The sequence below is a fragment of the Gymnoscopelus microlampas genome (assembly GCF_963454915.1).
Source record: "Gymnoscopelus microlampas genome assembly, chromosome: 8".
Lineage (NCBI taxonomy): Eukaryota > Metazoa > Chordata > Actinopteri > Myctophiformes > Myctophidae > Gymnoscopelus > Gymnoscopelus microlampas.
Window position 1 is genome coordinate 10,403,702 of NC_139945.1, and position 18,412 is coordinate 10,422,113.

At 41.2% G+C, this 18,412-nt stretch overlaps 2 protein-coding genes across 2 annotated transcripts; one reads left to right on the forward strand and one right to left on the reverse strand.

Moving 5' to 3' along the window:
• Positions 1–2,046: 2,046 nt before the first annotated feature.
• Positions 2,047–7,958, forward strand: LOC311050113 (uncharacterized protein; the record flags this gene model as incomplete). Its single annotated transcript, XM_084064076.1, has 6 exons — positions 2,047–2,359; positions 3,296–3,382; positions 3,497–3,715; positions 3,863–4,008; positions 5,036–5,130; positions 7,928–7,958. Exons 1-6 carry the CDS (start codon positions 2,212–2,214, stop codon positions 7,956–7,958), a joined length of 726 nt encoding a protein of 241 aa, XP_083920202.1. The 5' UTR covers positions 2,047–2,211.
• Positions 7,959–8,888: 930 nt separating this feature from the next.
• LOC311050114 (endonuclease domain-containing 1 protein) lies at positions 8,889–13,823 on the reverse strand (the record flags this gene model as incomplete). Its single annotated transcript, XM_084064077.1, has 4 exons — positions 8,889–9,280; positions 9,998–10,154; positions 13,058–13,172; positions 13,798–13,823. The coding sequence occupies 4 exons, from the start codon at positions 13,821–13,823 to the stop codon at positions 8,889–8,891; spliced, it is 690 nt and encodes a 229-aa protein (XP_083920203.1).
• Positions 13,824–18,412: the final 4,589 nt, after the last annotated feature.

Here is an 18,412-nt window from a genome sequence, read left to right on the forward strand (position 1 = left end):
AACCACTACGTTATACAAAGCCTGCAGAAACACCTATAAAAAAACAAAATAGAAATGACTGAGGAACCAGAACAAAATACTTTTACTCCTATACACAGTGGCATAGCGCAAAATCGCGGGGCGATTAAAAATTAAGACGGGAGACGGGCGTCTTTCACAGGCGTTGCAATGTCACGTTAGTGTGTCACTCACACCTCGGACATGCACAATTGTGTCTTTGCCATTGGTCTCACCAGTGAATATACAATATACATATCACACAATCAGTGGCATAGCTATAGACAGAGTAGCCAGTCCCATGGGCCCGTGGAGTGACGGCCCGTGCCCATATGGGGTGGAGAATATGCCATTTGCGAGTGATTCAGACTGTCGCCTCAAAAGAAAAAGTAGTTAACAACTCACATTACACTTTAAACAGTGTACTTGCTGCCATTAGCTGTAACCACCAGCACAGCACAATGTCAACATGGTACATTCATGTTTTCACTTCCCCATCACAACTTTCCGTTTTAACACCACAGATTGTTTGCTAGCTTCCCCATGCCATGTCTGTTATGATTAATTAAACATATTATCATAAGACATGCTTTTTTTGTTTCTCTTTCTTTGACGTCTTGTTGAAACTCTTTGGTTCATGGGTACTGTATAGACCTGGAGCCAAATCTCAAAGTAATAGACTGTTTATATTTATATATCCTATCTTTCCCAACGTGACGTGTTGTGAGCTTGTACATTGGTTATTTTCACAAGTTTGGGTCCCGGGGAGAATAGCTCTTTTGGATCTCGAGTTAAAAGTCAAATGGATCATGACGGTTTTGCGTGTAGATGGAAAGAACTCACCTGTCATGCATGAGAGCATGTCAAAAATGAACAAACAGCTTGGCACAAGTTTAATACCCTCAGGCAGTTTTAATAAAAGATCAACCAAAGTGGCAGTAGCATCCTGCACACCCCACGCTCCCGGATATGCAAACTGAAACGGATCTAGGAGGTTTTGTATCTTTATGCTCATGGTTGTCAGGGCAACGGACCTGCAGTATTTCAGTACCTCTGGGTTGGTTGCTCTCACTTTACTGTCATCTGAGAACCACAGGTTGAGAACCACTGACTTAGTACATTGTGCGGTGCGGCCTGTGCCCAAAACAATGGTGAGTTAATGTATAGCCTTATAGCTTCATTTTATGAACAGAACTGACAGGCCAGAGGCCACTGTGCCAATCTTGAATTATACAGTAGCTATTGATAATAAACGCTCATTATTTGAAGCAGCGGGTAAAAACAAAGACATATGGCTGTCAGCGGTGCACTGTGCTGAACTGCACACTGACCTGTCTGCAGGCGTTCTGTACGTTGTAAATATCAACATACAATTGTCCCCAGTTACACAAACCGAAATAGTCTAAATAACTTTTAGTTAACTCTATAGCTTTCCCTTGTCTGTGAGCCCCATGCTGTCCAGTGGTTCTGTGTGTTGTCATTGATTTAAAGGTATGTACATTATCAATGCTTGAGTTGCTGTAAGCCCCACAGTTAAACAAAGGGGCATGTTCATTGTTCATGTGTTTGTTGTTAGGCAAGTTCTCCTCTACTTTTAGTACCATAACATACATATGCAGCTATGGCTGGAGGCTGTTTTTTTACTGCAAAAGCAAAATGTACAGGTTAGAGTGTGTGTATTGCCTATGCATTTTAACTTTTTATAATATCTAGATTTTTTCTTGTTTGTGTATATTGTAATGCAGTTGTTGCACAGTCTTGTGGAACATGTCACACCATCATTTTGCTGTTTGTAGCTGTATGAGTGAATTGACCCTCTTGATTCTTGATAGCTTTCACCACAGAGACCCATTGCTCTCACCATCAACATGCTACATCCTGTTCACAGGTCTGTCAAAAAAAGATGAGCAACACATGCATGCATGCCCATATGCATGCCCATATATGTACCACAAAGAGAGTAAAATAGAGAAAAGGAAAGTGACCATATAAGAGAACAGATGAGGTGCCCTCACCCATCCACTATCACTTCTCTCTCTGTGGCTTTGCTTTCGTCTTGAAAATAGCTATTGTGGAGCTCCATGCTTCCACTTCTGTCTTTTTCATAAAAGAAAGTAGCTTTGATTGTGCATTTGATTTGAATGTAATTGACTAAAAGTTATAGAGCTCCCTCTCTGGACTTCTTCGACTTTGTGATTTGGTGATACAAAAATAATGGATGACACTTACGCCAATGTAGAGAAACCCTTGGACAACAGAAGCAAGAGACAATGGGCAGACAAAAAAGGAGAAGATATCTACACCAATAACGATGTGATCACCTTCCATTCCACTCCCAGTCCAAACACAGCAGCAACTAAAGGTAACTCAGGTCATTTACATGTATGCATGTGGTATTGTGTGGTACTCTCTACGTATGTGCATAATTATGAATCTAATATGCACACACATCCATACAGCACACACAGTCTCTATGCATTCATGAACGGACAAATGGACATATGTGTGCAGAGACACACACAGGGCCGTGGGAAGACGTTTCAGGTTTCGGGTGCTGTATGCGTGCCTAGCGTGTGCACGCGTGCGAGTGCGAAAATGTTCGTTTTTTAAACAGGTTTGTTATTTTTATTTTTGTTTTTTGTTACTTTAATTCGGTTAATTCGGTTCCAGAACACATATTGCAGTAAATCCCCCCCAAATAACGACCAACAACATACAGGCACATTATGCAAAAATGTTTAAATGTTTTTTCATTAAATTCTTTTGTTTTTCATACATTATTTTTATCGGGTGCTGCATCCCATTCAGCACTTCACACATCTTCTGAACAGATAGGGCTGCATGTTTAGCCTGGTAAACCGCCCTGGTCACGGAAATCGCATTACATTTGCCTGCTGAAATCAAATAAAATGTGATTTCTTTGACCGGGTGGTTTACCAGGCTACTGCATATTCTCCAACAATGAAATATGTATTTGTCAAGAAATTGAGAAATAAGGGCCTTTTCAGAGGGGCAGGGGGACTGGAGCGACAAAGAAGAATGTTTCTTTTCCATTGGTGCATTGGGAGAAAATGTAGACTGGATGTATGACTGCAATTTGAATGGTTGTGATTGAATGAAAAACTTTACACGTGAACTCATGTTAATTTATACCCATACAATCACCGACACAGACGCAGATGTACACCTGCACGCACACACTTAAAGTGTTAATTTAAGTATAAATGTTTAGACTCTCCAAGTTAAATGAGCAGTAAGACTTTTACAAGTCAAATATTTCCTCCTACTGTATTTTCAGACACTGCTCCCTCTAAAGCTTTAAGGTGTCTGGGGCTGCTGTGTCTTTTCCTACTGGTTGGGATCGTAGGCCTGCTGTGTGTCCACTGTGAGTATATCTTGTCCCCAAGATGACAAAACACTGAGCACGTCATGACAGAATACGTATGAGGTTCTATGGTTTGGGCTGTCGGAACTCACATTTTGCTTATGTGCAAACCAGTCACCAGAGACGAGTGGAAAGCGGAGCTGGCCCAGTTAAAGATTTCTTACACCAACCTGTCTGATGCCAGAGACCAGTTAAAGACTGCTTACACCAACCTGTCTGATGAGAGAGACCAGTTAAAGACTGCTAACACCAACCTGTCTGTTGAGAGTGACCAGCTATTGGAGAGGCACGACATCCTGAAAAAACAATATGAAAAACTTCAGATGTGTCATGGTAATATCATGTCATTCATTCAAGTATACATGCCAACTATTAAGTATCAGTTTGCATCATTTTCTTATAGTTAAATCATAGTATTTTGCGATGCTGTACGTTATGATCTGTGTGACTGAACTGCATTAACACATGCTGTTAAAACAGTGAATGGCGGATGCAAAAACTGCTGGACGATGTTTGGAAATAGCTGTTACTACATTTCTACTGAAAAGAAGGACTGGGAGGGGAGCCGTAAGTACTGTCAGGAGAGAGGAGCTCACCTGGTGATCATCAACAGCCAAGAGGAGCAGGTATGAGACAGACAGGCAGAGACAGAGAGAGACTAGTACTGTCTGTATTTACCATTGATACTGTAGCTATCCACTGTGGACTGTCTTCCACACTGAGTTGTGCACACTGATATTCTCATTTGTCTTATTATTATTCAATCAATCATAGGATACTGTGTGGGTTTGTTTCACCGGTTTCTCTCCCCCCACAATGCATGCTCCGTTCTGTACATGGAAGAAAAACTAATTATATTTCCTCACTGCGGCAGGAGGTGGTTTCATCAAAAAGAGAAGTGGCAAGAGTTGTTAACTTTGCCACTGCTGCTGTGTGGCGAGACAGCACACACACGCGCACGCGCATACGCACACGCACACGCACACGCACACGCACACACACTGATACCAGTTGAGAGGGACAGAAACAGGCTACAACAGTATACAGTATATGGAACTACTGAATATTTGTAACAAAGTTTTAACCGCTTAAATCCTCTATTCTTAGTAAAACGGACCCGAGTTACAACTGTACTTTGTGTGCTCTTTTCCCCCCCTCTAGTCTACACTGCCCATTAGACGAGTTAGTAGATATATATTGTGCGCAAGTGGAAGCTTTGGCCTAACTCTAGTGCTGGAGGAAATGCCATGTGGTCACCAAAATCAGTAGGGTTCATCAGCATGAAACTGCAAGGCAGGTTTCACAGCAATCCAACCAGTAGCTGTGTTCTTTTTTTCTTTTTTTGCGTGTGAATATTTCCCACTTGGTTTCTTCCCTTGTTTTCACCTAAAGGGTTATGTTCTTGGGGGGTTGTCCATGTCCGGTTGAGGGTCTAAGCACAGGGTGTGTGGTTAAACATGAGCCTGTAAGACCTTTGAGACGGTAACTGTGATTAAGGGCTAAACAAACAAAGTAATCTCACATAAAGATAAAGTACAGTATCATGTTATTAAAAGATAAGATAAAAGATAGAAAAAGATACCATTTGATTAATGAAATATTCATTGTTCATACAGTTGTATCATTTCATAATTTATGTTTCTTTGCCTGCAGAAATTTGTGGTTGACAAAAGAGTCTGGATTGGTCTGACCGACCGAGATAAAGAAGGAGTGTGGAAATGGGTAGATGGAACCCCGCTGATTGAAAGGTATCAAAAATAATAGTCAAGAGCATAATTATGCATAATATTAGTTGTCTGTGGGTTATATACAATAATTTATTTTATGGCTATAGCTTAAAAGGTAATTAGAAATTCCAACTGTAGCTGCATTTTCGCTCCAAAGCTATTATCACCTTGCAAATGATTATGCAAAAAAAATGGTGTCACATTTTAAAACAAAAAAATGATTTGAATTGCATGTCAGCTTTATGGATTATTTTTTTTTAAATTGGCTTTACTCTGTCTTGACAGTTTCTGGTATCCTTCCCAACCTGATAATTACAGAGAAGACGAACATTGTGCTGAGAACTGGAACGAACGTCCTGAGCCTTTAAATAGATGGAATGACATATCCTGTTCCCATGCCAACCTCTTTATCTGTGAAATGTAGTTAATATAGTTAAACCCTATATACTTTGCTGACGGAGTACCCCAGGGCTCTATACTTGGCCCCCTCCTTTTTTCCCCAATACACAAAATCTCTTCGCCAAAAGTGTACAAGTTCACAACATGTTGTGAGTTTGTAGATTGGCTATTTTCGCACAATATTCGCCCCGAGAATAGGAACGCCATTATTCACGGGGTTAATAAGCTAATATTACACAAGTTGGGTCCACTCTTTAATAGCAATATAATTAAAACATACTATAAGCAAATTTTGCAAAGATGATGATGGCAAAATTCAGTATAATATTAGTTGGCTTCATAATCTACTGTGAACGAAGGTATGCATTCATGTTTAAGTACTTTATGTTTGTAATGTGTAACATTAATTTGCACTATTCTTTGCATTTTGAACTTTGTGCTAATTATTTTACTGTGTGTATAAAATATTGAGGTGATACGGAATGAAAGTATAGCAGTAGTTCTCAAACCTTTTTTGTGCCAAGGACCCCCAAATTTATATGTATTTGGCCGTGGACCCCCATCTGGAAAGGTTTGTGCCAGGCACGAAGTGACGCACTGTGAGTTTGTAGATCTGCTATTGTTGAATAGCCAACATATAAATGGATAAAGCGGTTGAAATGATTATGATACTATATTAACTACTTTTGCTCGGGACCCCCTGGAATCCCCCCAACGACCCCTGGGGGTCCCTGGACCCCATTTTGAGAATGGTCTATAGAAACCACAGCTCTTCTTCTCATAGTCTATTCTTCACACTTCTGCATATCATGCAGAGTTATAACCATAAGCTGTACAACACAATGTCAACATGGTAGATTCATGTTTTCACATTCCCATCTCAACTTTACATTTAAAACCACAGAGCTTGTTCCCCAGGCCAGGGCCCTACTATTATGATTAATTAAACATATTAAGACAACCATGTTTTTTTGGTCTTCCTTCTTTGATGTCATTGAAACTCTGTGTAGATATGGAGCCAAATCTCAAAGTAACAGACTATTTTATGTATATATATATATATATATATATATATATATATATATATATATATATATATATATATATATATATATATATACATATATATATATATATATATATATATATATATAAAATACTAATATTTGACAAATCAAGACAGGAACAGAGAATGTGAACAAAAAGAGATACATTTTAAGGATTAATTGAAATACCTGTTGCTTATGCTAATGAAGACAAACAAACAAATGCTCACATTGTTGAGTTTTATTTGTGAGTTTGACCTATAGTAGAGACAGTAGAATATGTTGGAAAATATTTTGTACACGTTGGCATACCTAAATCCATGAAAGGTCTCACAGAACCTGAAGGCAGGCCTATTTGTAGACATAAATAAAAGATGGCCTAAAGTGCTTAATATCATCTAATGCAATATCCTACTTGGACACGTGAAGTACTTGAGCATGTTATTGACCTGATATCTGCATCTATATATATCGGACGGTGCGCCAGTTGGTGCTGGTGCACCCATACTTAGATTAGTTGTCAGCAAACAAGGATCAGTGTTTCAGGTGTGATTACAGCAGTGGGTAAAGACCACCATCTAGTGGTCAAAATATATAATACAGTAACAATGGTGTAGCCAGGAGAAATAGACGGGTTTCCGAGCGACGTCATCACAGAGCAGAATGCGCAATCTGCGCATGCCTGGGGGTGGAAGGCGCGTTCGAAAATACAGCCCTGAGCGGCAGTGAGCGCACTGGCCAATACAAACTAATAGGCGAGTGTGCTCCGGTGCGTAATTTCCAAACGCACCCATAGGCTTCCCCCCGCAGCTGCGCGGTCATATTCCTCTCAATGTTTACTAACAGGAAACCTGTCTATAGGCTCTATGCACAGCAGCCATATTGGAAACAAATTGGGCCTCTTCTTACTTCCTTCACAGGTGTTACCAATGATACTAATGAAGGCTCTGTTCCATTCTGGTCAGGGTGCTGATATCGTGCATGTTGGCTCACTAGAAACACTCCATTTTGGTTCCCAAAGGGCCCCTTACGGTGGGTGTGTAACTCTGAGAGTGTAGGTTCCATTTGTACACTCTCAGAGTTATGGGGGTCCTTGAAAATAAGACAACCACTGTGCTACACTAAATGGAACGGAGCCTTAATTAGTATTATTGGTAACACCTGTGAAGGAAGTAAGGAAGGGGCCCAATTCATTCCCAATATGGCTGCTGTGCATGGAGCCTATTGAAACCCTTCATGAATACAGACACAAAGGTTTATAATATCTATTCAAAAATGTATGCTGCAGTTATCTTATATTCTCAATTAATTTTCAGTTTGAATCAGTAATCCCCATGCCTCCCTCTCTGTTGTTTCCCCATCCATGTCATCAGGGGCAGACTACCACCTGTCAGCCTGTGGTGATAGTTTGACAAACACGTTTTATTATTATATCATAAGTCTAAGTGACTAGTCTATGTTTGTGATGTCTAGAAATGAATCTGTTAATATGGTGCAATCATGCCACCTTTCTCAATTTGCATAATGTGCATAGTATACTGTGTATAAGTGAGCCTTGCCGAGGCATGAGGCCCACAGGGCAGGAGCCTATCTCCTGTTTCTGTAGCGTGAGGCATGCAGTATGATGTACATGTGTACACCCCCTGGTCATGACGCTAGTATGTCGCAGACAGACACGTTGCTAGGTCTCTACTAGGTTGGGCGGGCTTAGCCCCCCCAGGCAACGGCCCCCACCCTGACAAGCACTTGGAATTGTAGGAGTTGGAGCTTTACGTTTAGCTGGACTCCACAGATAGATAATGTGAAAATAGCCGATCTACAAGCTCACAGCGAGGTGTGAGCATGTAGATGGCTATTTTCACAACTTTTGCCTCTTTCTCAGGTGATATTTCACAATTTGGTCAGTGTTTGAACATTTTTATAGTATAGTTTGTTGATTACTTTTGACACAGTATATGGTCTTATTATTTTATTTTTTGGTATTAAAAGGGAAATTGTCACTTTAGAAATATGCAGGCCCTGTGTACACGTATACTGTATGTTGGTGTGTTTACTGTTGAGTGAGAAAACAATGTTTTAACCAAATCATCTGGGGACCCCCCACCGTGTTAGCACAACAATATCAAATAAAGGCTTTTCATGTATCAAGAGGGGTTTATTTGTTACAAGCAGTGAGGTTTCTCTCTAAAACACGATTAAGAGGCTACATATTATCAATATGAAACCAGTTTAATCCTGTTATTCTTTGACTACACTGATAGTCCAAATAAAGCAAAGAATTCAGGGCGCTAGGAAAACAGCTGACAAAATAATGTTTCCTATACAACTTTCCTTTTAAGCATTGCAGTTGTTGTAGAACAGCTCCCCTACTGGCTGGTCGGTGAACTGCTGGAAGAACTCCCCCAGCTCACCCAGAGAGAGCCTCTCCACCCAGTTCTGCTCTGTGTTCCGGGCCGTCGCAGCGCCACTCTGTACGGGCCGCCCGTTGTTGTCCACACAACAGTAGGCATTCCACAGGTAATCGGGGATGTTGACTCGCTTTATGTTGTTCTTGACGATCCAGTTGTCAGTGGACGGAATGGCCCCCACCAGAACGTATGCCTCGGAGCACTGGGCCCGGAACAGCTCGGTGAGCTGTGACTCGTGGATCCTCCAAGCGTTCTGGTTCATCTTGGGGTTCTGGGGAACTACGTTGGTCAGGGTGAAGGTGGCATTACGGCCAGGGACTGGACAGGAGAGAGAGAGACAGAAAGGGAAGACATGGGGATGAAAGATAAAAGTGACAGAGCAATTTAGATTAGATTTGATCAGATCACATTTTATTGATCCCTGGAGTGAAATAGGCTCTATGCACAGCAGCCATATTGGGAATGAATTGGGCCCCTTCCTTCCTTCCTTCCTTCCTTCACAGGTGTTACCAATGATACTAATTAAGGCTCTGTTACATTTAGTGTGGCATAGTGGTTGTCTTATTTTCAAGGACCCCATAACTCTGAGAGTGTACAAATAGAACCAAATGGACCCGTACACACCCACCATAAGGGGCCATTTTGGAACCAAAAGTGAGTGTTTCTAGTGAGCCAACATGCACGATATCAGCACCCTGACCAGAATGGAACAGAGCCTTCATTAGTATCATTGGTAACACCTTTGAAGGAAGTAAGAAGAGGCCCAATTTCTTTGCAATATGGCTGCTGTGCATAGAGCCTATTCCAGTGTTAAAGTAGCCAAAGAAAGTAGGTAATGCAAAAGTGAATAAAAAAATTGCAAGCTTCCGAGAAAGAAGGACTTGGATATCACAAGTGACACTGACAGGACATGACACCGACTTGTCTGTGTCCAATGGATCATTGGCTTCATGGAATCCAGCAGGTAGATGTGGGTGAGTGTGTAAGGAAGGGAGTGATCGAAAGAGAGAGATAAATATGTCTAAACCCAACTACCGGCATGGTGTCCATTGGGATTGAGGTGTCCGCGGTCGAAGCCAGAGTGTGTGTAATCCTCATTGAGAGCCTGTCTCTCCCCGAGGAAGACCCCAGGGTTGTCTTTTCCCAGCCAGTAGCCATCCTTCATTTCTGCTTGCCAGGATGAGTTCACCAGCTACAGGGATGATGAACAGATAACATATAAAACACACCTCACAGACAGGAAGGAAGGAGGCTACACATAGTAATACAACGACAAATACAGGCATTAAGAATGTAATTGCCCAGTTATTGTCTGGTGTTTTGATTATGGAATAATATCATTTTGGGATTACACATACAGAACACGCATGCATACATAGCCTACATATCATCGCTGTTGGGCAGAAACCTGATATCATATGTATATATTTTCTTTTCCATGAATGAATGCCCTACTTTGTTATTCGCGTTGTGAGCTTGTAGATCTGCTATTTTTCTCAACAACAAAAAAGAAAGTAAAAGGGAAGTGGTTAGGTGTGTCTGTGGGTTCAATCAAATTTGAACCAATTAAAAGTATTAACAATAGCTTGTGACCAAATAATAAATATGTTGAATCCATTGGAACACAGGTTATTTTTTTCCATTTCCTGAAAAGACATACAGTACAAGGTTTCCAACCGACAGCAACGATAGTACATACCATACATATACTGTACATCACAATTTTGAGTATTATGCACATTTAATATAGGCATCCTTTATGTCAGGGGGGTTCAACTGATTGTGAACCAGGGGCCACCACCCTGACTAAGAATCAACCTGGGGACCACTGTTGTGTTGGGTGGGGATATGTGTGGGCTAAGATTAGTTAAAGGTGGGTTGGGGTTGCCCTTGAAGATTGCTTGAAATATGCTAGTGGTCCAGAGCTTTAAAAAAAAGGTTGAGAACCAACCACTGATCTAGTCCTCTTACTTTATCAAACCTTCCATATTAAACTCGTGTCAAGGTTCAAGGTTGTACTTTATTGTTAGATCTTGTGTACATACTGTAAGAGTAAAACTTATTTTGGTTTGGCTTCCTTCAGAGAGTGCAGCAGCATAGATAATAACAACAGAATAATGATATAAATCGTAAAAGATATATATATATTTGTATTGTATGTGTTTTTTCCCAGTAGCTGCCACCTAACTTTGTGTAAACATTTGCATTTCCCTTTGCCCTGGTTCGTTCTGGTTCTTGTCAGATCGTTCATGTACCTGATTGTACGTGGAAAGAAGCTTTTTCCAGTAGCTTTGAGACTACGTAGCCGTTTTCTATGCGGCAACATCTCAAACAGTATGTGGTTGGGATGGTTTAGATACAATACTGATGTGTAACATTTATGCGTGACACATGCCATTAAATGGGCTCATTTCCTAATAATGATGACACTTTCCCTTCTTGAGATTCTAACTCCTTTTTCTGTGGAATTTCTTGACCTCAGACTTCCCAGTAACTGACTTCATTGACTCGTCATCTTAGGTCACCAGGTCATTTAGTGCACTGCTTCTCAAGTAGTGGTCCATGGACCACTAATGGTCCATGGCATGATTGCAGGTGGTCCATGTCTGTCTTGTCAAGTGGTGGTGAGGGACAGAGTCTCATGTCATTTTCTGGCTCCAACCTTTCCCTGTACATAATACTGTTATATAACAGTAATATTCTTCAGGTATACCAGTGTGGCAATACTACCTTTACAGAGTTACAGTGTTAGAAAAGGTAAATTACATTTAGCTTTTATTGTCTGAAAACTCATCCAGAACTTTACAAGGGACTGTGTTTCATACATGTCTCTTGAAAGAGTCTGTGGACAATGAGCTGATCCTCTTCTGTAGTAAAGCTTGAAGTACTTTTGCAATTGAAACGCAAGCCTCATCCAATGACCATTGATAATGTTTTTAATTCCACTGTCCTCATATCACACAAATAACAAATTACTAAATTTCTCCAAAATAAAACAAAATAAAATGACAAAAAATGTTTTAACCACAAAAAATAAAAAGCTTTCTCTTCACTTTATACATTACTGAATGGATGACCAGGGGACCACATGAAATATCTTCACTGACCACCAGTGGTCCACGGACCACCAGTTGAAAACCTCTGCTTAATGTGGCTGTGACAAGAATGACAATACAGGGGTGCCCATTGGCCTAGTGGTCCAGGTGCATACCACATGCTGGTAATCCAACTTGACAGCATATTGGGGGTTTGACTCCCGATCCTGATGACCTTTGCTGTGTGTCACCCCCCCCCCCCCCCATATCTCTCCCCATTTCCTGTCAGCCCACTATCCTATAAAAAAAAAAAGAGAGATCATAACTAGCTCATTTGTCAGGCAAAGAACCTGGCTGACTTAACATACAATCAAACTGTTACAACATGCAAGCAAGTGTGCACACATACACACATTTGTATTGCTATACTTGCGAGAACATCAAGGTTTTAGTATTTTATGAATGCCATTTTTAACCCTAACCCTAATAGCCGATCTACCAGGTAGATTGGGTATTTTCAGTGGACAATACTAGCGCTCAACTAAGTGTCAATCGGACATCGCTCCAACACTAACCCTAAACCTAAGCCTAACTGTAACAAATATATATATATATATATATATATAAATAAATACGTATTCATAAAACAACAATTTCTCTTGGGACCAGGACATTTTGTGAGAGAAATGGGACACCAGGTCTATGAAAACAAGCCCAAAGTAACTATGAGCACTTTAAACCTAGATGCATTGGCTATTTGAAAATAGCCGATCTACAAGGCCACAACGCGTCACATGTAGATCAGCTATTTTCGAAAACTCTTGCAATAGAATGTGGAATATTTGGAATATTTTATGAAACATTCTAACAACACAAATGCTCCGTGTGGCACAAAACATTTCCATGAAGATATTTGGTTTAAAAAATATATTAAAACATTTGGAAGACTTTAGAAACAAGCCCAAAAAAACGCAACCCGGACTAACAACATTTACAAGCAACTTCACAGAAAAACAAGCCCAAAGTCGCTTATAATAAGAGGACACTGACTGTACTGTACCTGAGGCTCCACAAACCATCGTTTCTCCCTGCCACCTCCATCGCTGGGCTGGAAGCGGTATGCAGAGTAGACAGCGATGCGGTGCTTGGTGTCATACAGAGTAGCAAAGTGATACCTGGTGGTTGACAGAGAGGCATGTTAAGGAAACCACAGTTCAAAAGCGTTGCCACTGCACCAGTGTTGATTTCGTCGACTAAAACTATGACGAAAAATGCCAGTTGACCACCTTTTTACACTTACGAAAACGAAATAAACCTAGCTACTGTATGATGACTAAAACTATGACTAAATATACTGACTATTTCGTCAACAAATAAAAACTAGACTAAAATGTTTGGGAGGGATGAGTGAGACAAGTCATCATGGGTGCGTGCGGGTGTCACAGACCGAAAATAGTTGATCCACAAGCTCACAACTTGTGAGCTTGTAGATCAGCTATTTTCGGCATGCAGCTAAGTGAAAATCATTTCGATGCCATCACGCAAAATCCTCAGTGTTAACTGAAGCCTGGAAGAACTCACCCTGGAAGAGTTCATTTTGGGTCAATCATTACAATTTTAGTTTAAAGGCTCAGGTTCAGACTGAGCACTACAACTATAATCGTTCACCATTATATTTGTTATAGTTGTGGTTTGAACTCTGCCATCCACTTGACTTAGAACGACTTTTTAAAACTATGTTTATAGTTGCTCGGTGTGAACGGCCCTTTAAAGCTATACTCTGTAACTTTCTGGTCCTACCTGAGATTCGAACCCAGGTCCTCCATGCAAGTGCTGAATGTTTTACCACTGAGCTAACAGAACACACCTTTTTACTGTGTGTAGGGAGAAATAGAATTTTGACCTTCAGGCGGTATCATTTATCAGTAATGGTCAGACACTATTCGTCCATTAATTTACTCTCCCATACAGATTGGTCAAAATTAAAATGCATTCACTCAATAATTAAATTACATATTGTAGCTTTAACACTGAAGACTTGACTGTCAAACTCAGGGGTCTTCAACCTTTTCAGGCCAAGGACCCCCTAGCTGAGAGAGAGAGATGAAGCAGGGACCCCCTCTATATTGTATACAATTGTGTTTCAGATTATTCTTTTTTTTACTTAGTCTGCCCTTTTTTCCCTCTACACCTATAGCCTATTTGCCAAAAATAGCCGATCTACAAGCTCTCAACGCCTCGCAGCGCGAGGCGTTGAGAGCTTGTAGATCTGCTATTTTTGGCTAAAGCTCTCCTCAGAAAAGGGATGCTAGGGTTCAAGTGGTTAAGGTAAAAAAAGGAAATATCACGCAAAGATTTGGCGGACCCCCTGTAGTAGCTCTGAGGACCCCCTAGGGGTCCCGCACCCCCTGTTGAAGACCCCTGGTCTAACTGTTCCACTGGATGAACTGTATTAATCACCTGTTAGTGAATCGTTGGCAGATGCGGGCAGCATCAGGTGTAGCATCCCCCCACTCTGGTACCTTACCTTCATAGAAGTACTCCATACACTCTGGCACATCCTACATGAATAGAAGGTTGACTAAATTATATATATATAATGAAAGGGTACAACTTGGCACAAACATCCACATCCGTGTCTGAATATCAAATATTACATTATATTATATCAAATGTTATATCTCTCTGCTGTCGGGCAGAAACCAGCTAACTCCAAAATGTTCATTTTTCAGGAAATAAAAAAAACAAAACAAAAAGTGGAGTTAGGAGGTTTTGTTCATCATTGATAAGAACAGCTGAATGGACCTCCAAGCTCACAATGAGGTTGGAGGTCAAAAGGGGGTGGAGCCTGGAGTCCGCTAAACCAGCTCCACCCCCCTTTGGTGGAGTTAGCTGGTTTAGCAGAAAGTTTGAGGATCCAATGGAGTTAGCTGGTTTTGTCAGAAGCACTTTTTATATGTATATATGTATCAAATATATAATATTTGATACAGTACCATTTGGGCTATTAGAACTGAAGAAGAATTCCAGGGTTATTGTTTTATAATTTTTTGTTATGGTGTGTAGAGATTGTGTTTAATTTGGGATTTATGTCATCGGTTACGTTTCTTATTACAAGTTTGCGTATTTGGGGTAACCATGGCTGATATGGGTAATCACAGGGATCAGTAAGCCTTGCCGAGGCATGAGGCCCATATTTCCTGTTTCTGTAGCGTGAGGCATGCAGTATGATGTACAAGTACACCCGGTGGTCATGACACTAGTATGTCGCAGAGACTGACCCCCAATCCAACCCTTGGTGCCACGCAGGGAGGTATTGAGACGCATTTATAGTCTTTGGTATGACCCGACTGGGGAATCGAACGCCAGACCTCCCAGTCTCGGGGCTGACACACTAACCACAACACCACTGAGCTGGATATGGAACTGTGTATGCATTGGTTAACTATTTGCTACAGTTAGCCAAAGGCTCTTCATTCAGAGGGACACCAGGCCACCTTCAGGGGTGTGTTCACCTCACAGACGTTCAACGGTGTGCCCTACATCAGTGGTTCTCAACCTGTGGGTCGAGACCCCCAGTCCCGACAGGATTTTGAGGGGGGGCCCCACATTTCAGTACTTTTAAGACCTTTTTTACACCTAAATAAAATAAGAAAAAAAATGAAAAAGGCCATTACTGCATCAAAAGTAATCAACAAACTTAGCTCCGACGGAACCTCTCCCTCCGCTGTATAGCTCCGAGATGAGGTTCCTCGTTTGTTACTGCCGTCTGTTTTCGAAATGGTCGCACGTCTTCCACTTTACATGTTTCTTACCCCTTTCTGCACATCGTATCCAAAAAGTAAAGCATTTCCGCCACTCTCTCAGATGTTTTAAGTTTTAACGTGCCATAAAAGCTATCCAATGGGTTGAAGAAAGTATTTAATTTGCCTCGGTTTTCATCCGGTTACATGGTTTTTAAGACATTGCGCAAGAGTTGCGCCCGTAGAGATAACATTACTGATTACCCTACTGGTCAAATGTTGAATTGCATCTTCTAATGCAAAATATTATGGAACCGGATGAAAACCGAGGCAAATTAAATACTTTCTTCAACCCGTTGGATAGCTTTTATGGCGCGTTAAAACTTAAAACATCTGAGAGAGTGGCGGAAATGCTTTACTTTTTGGATACGATGTGCAGAAAGGGGTAAGAAACATGTAAAGTGGAAGACGTGCGACCATTTCGAAAACAGACGGCAGTAACAAACGAGGGACCTCATCTCGGAGCTATACAGCGTACAGCGGAGGGAGAGGTTCCGTAGGGGCTACAACAAACTATACTATATAAAAAAACTGGTCAAACATTGGCCAAATGTTCTAATAATAAGAAAGAGGCTATCGATTAGTCACCCCATAAAGACTTGGAATTCATGGATATTTTTTAGTTTTTGTCGTGTTCCTAAGCCAATAATTTGATGACCAGCAGACCGGTAGGCAGCGGTTCCGGTAGGAGCCGGTGTCCGGAACCGCTGCCGGTCATCAAATTATTGGTTTAGGAATACGACAAAAATAAAAATAATCTGCCGTCCCATATTATCTCCTCTTCAGCATCGCTAGTGCAACAGAGCTAACAATGGCAGCACTCCACCAGCACGGTGACACAGCCACGACGGCAGCCAAACAATTCACTCTCATACCAATCCATCCTGCCATCCAAAGTGCTACATGGGCCCACCGCACTTTTATTTTACCTCTGGGGCAGAATCTGCCAATGCTTTGTCAATGTAAATGCGTGGATTCACGCAAGAGTGGATCTTTCCGCCTGTCGCGCAGACCGTGCGTTTATCTGCTCTACACGACTTATCCATTTGAAGCAGAAAACTGCTGGAGGCAGGAGCTGATTTTCCCCCTCTGTCCAGTCGGGTGAGTGGAAGGCGGACCGTCCCAAAAAAAAACAAAAAAACTGTGGCCGCGCACAACTTGCGTTTAACGCTAGCCGACCATGTTTTGGTGGGAGCGCGCCCTAAGGCATTACCAGCAGTGGTGGGAAAAGTACTCAAATGTTTTGCTTAAGTATCAATACTGCAATGTAGAAGTCCAGAATTAAAAATGTACTTGAGTAAAAGTACAAATGTACTTAAAGAACCAAAAGTAAAAGTACATTTACTAAAGTGTACTAAAATGTTTGAAAATAGCAGATCTACAAGCTCACAACGCGTTGTTGAGCTTGTAGATCGGCTATTTTCAAATAGCCTAGGTATGAAATAGGGCTAAAGTGGTTCATGTATGTTTTATAATGTAATCTGCAAAGTAACTAGTGACTAAAGTTTTCAAATAATTGTAGTGGAGTAAAAGTACAGACAATTGGAAATACTCCAGTAAAGTAAAAGTACCTCAAAACTGTACTTAAGTACAGTACTTGAGTAAATGTACTTATTTACACCACTGATTACCAGTGTCACTGCAGGTTCTATACTGGCGTGCTTTCTTTAAAAAATAATGTGTCTTCAGTGCCTTTCTCTTTATGTGAAATCACCCATTACATTGATATTGTCTGATATTAATATTGTCTGGTTTCCTAAAACAAAAGTATTTGAAGGGATTGACAGCAGACACTAACCTGGAAGCGGGTCACAACATCTGCTTGCACCAGAGAGAGGAGGGAGAGGAGAGTGAAGAGGAGTGGTGAGGTCAGCATCTTTGTTGAAGAGTCTTTCTAGTTTGAATCGTTCTGTGTTCAATGGAATATATCAGAATATAGAATAAAGCAGGTACAACCAATCCGTGCGTGTGTGTGTGTGTGTGTGTGTGTGTGTGTGTGTGTGTGTGTGTGTGTGTGTGTGTGTGTGTGTGTGTGTGTGTGTGTGTGTGTGTGTGTGTGTGTGTGTGTGTGTGCGTGTTAGTTTTCAGTGTCTACTCACCCGCAGTCCCACCTTATACTGTACCACGTCAGCGTACCCTGAGCAGACCCTGCCTTATATATACGCCTCCTCTCTTTAACTTTCACCTTCTTCTGTACTCCCCGGCCCTGCCTTTATCTCTGTGCATCACACGTGATGTTTGTGCGGCGAGGAAGGTTTGAACTGCTGAGGGACAGACAGAGAGAGAGAGAGAGAGAGAGAGAGAGAGAGAGAGAGGCACTGCAGCAGAGGTAAAGTCAGCTATAGTGAATGAATGAAGAATAACAGGGGTGGTGTCAGTCTGGAGTTAGATTCTTATGATTCTTAAACCACGTTATGATTTGATATCTTTGCGAGCACTACATGACCCTATCTGATCCCTGTCTGCCATCACTGTGCACTGAAATCAATTTCACAAGTATGTTATCACAACTCCTAGGATATGTCTATTGTCTATTCAGTGCTATTATAGCGCTAGTGTATTAAAGCAAGTATATATATATGCAAGGAATGGAATTAAACATGATTAAAAAG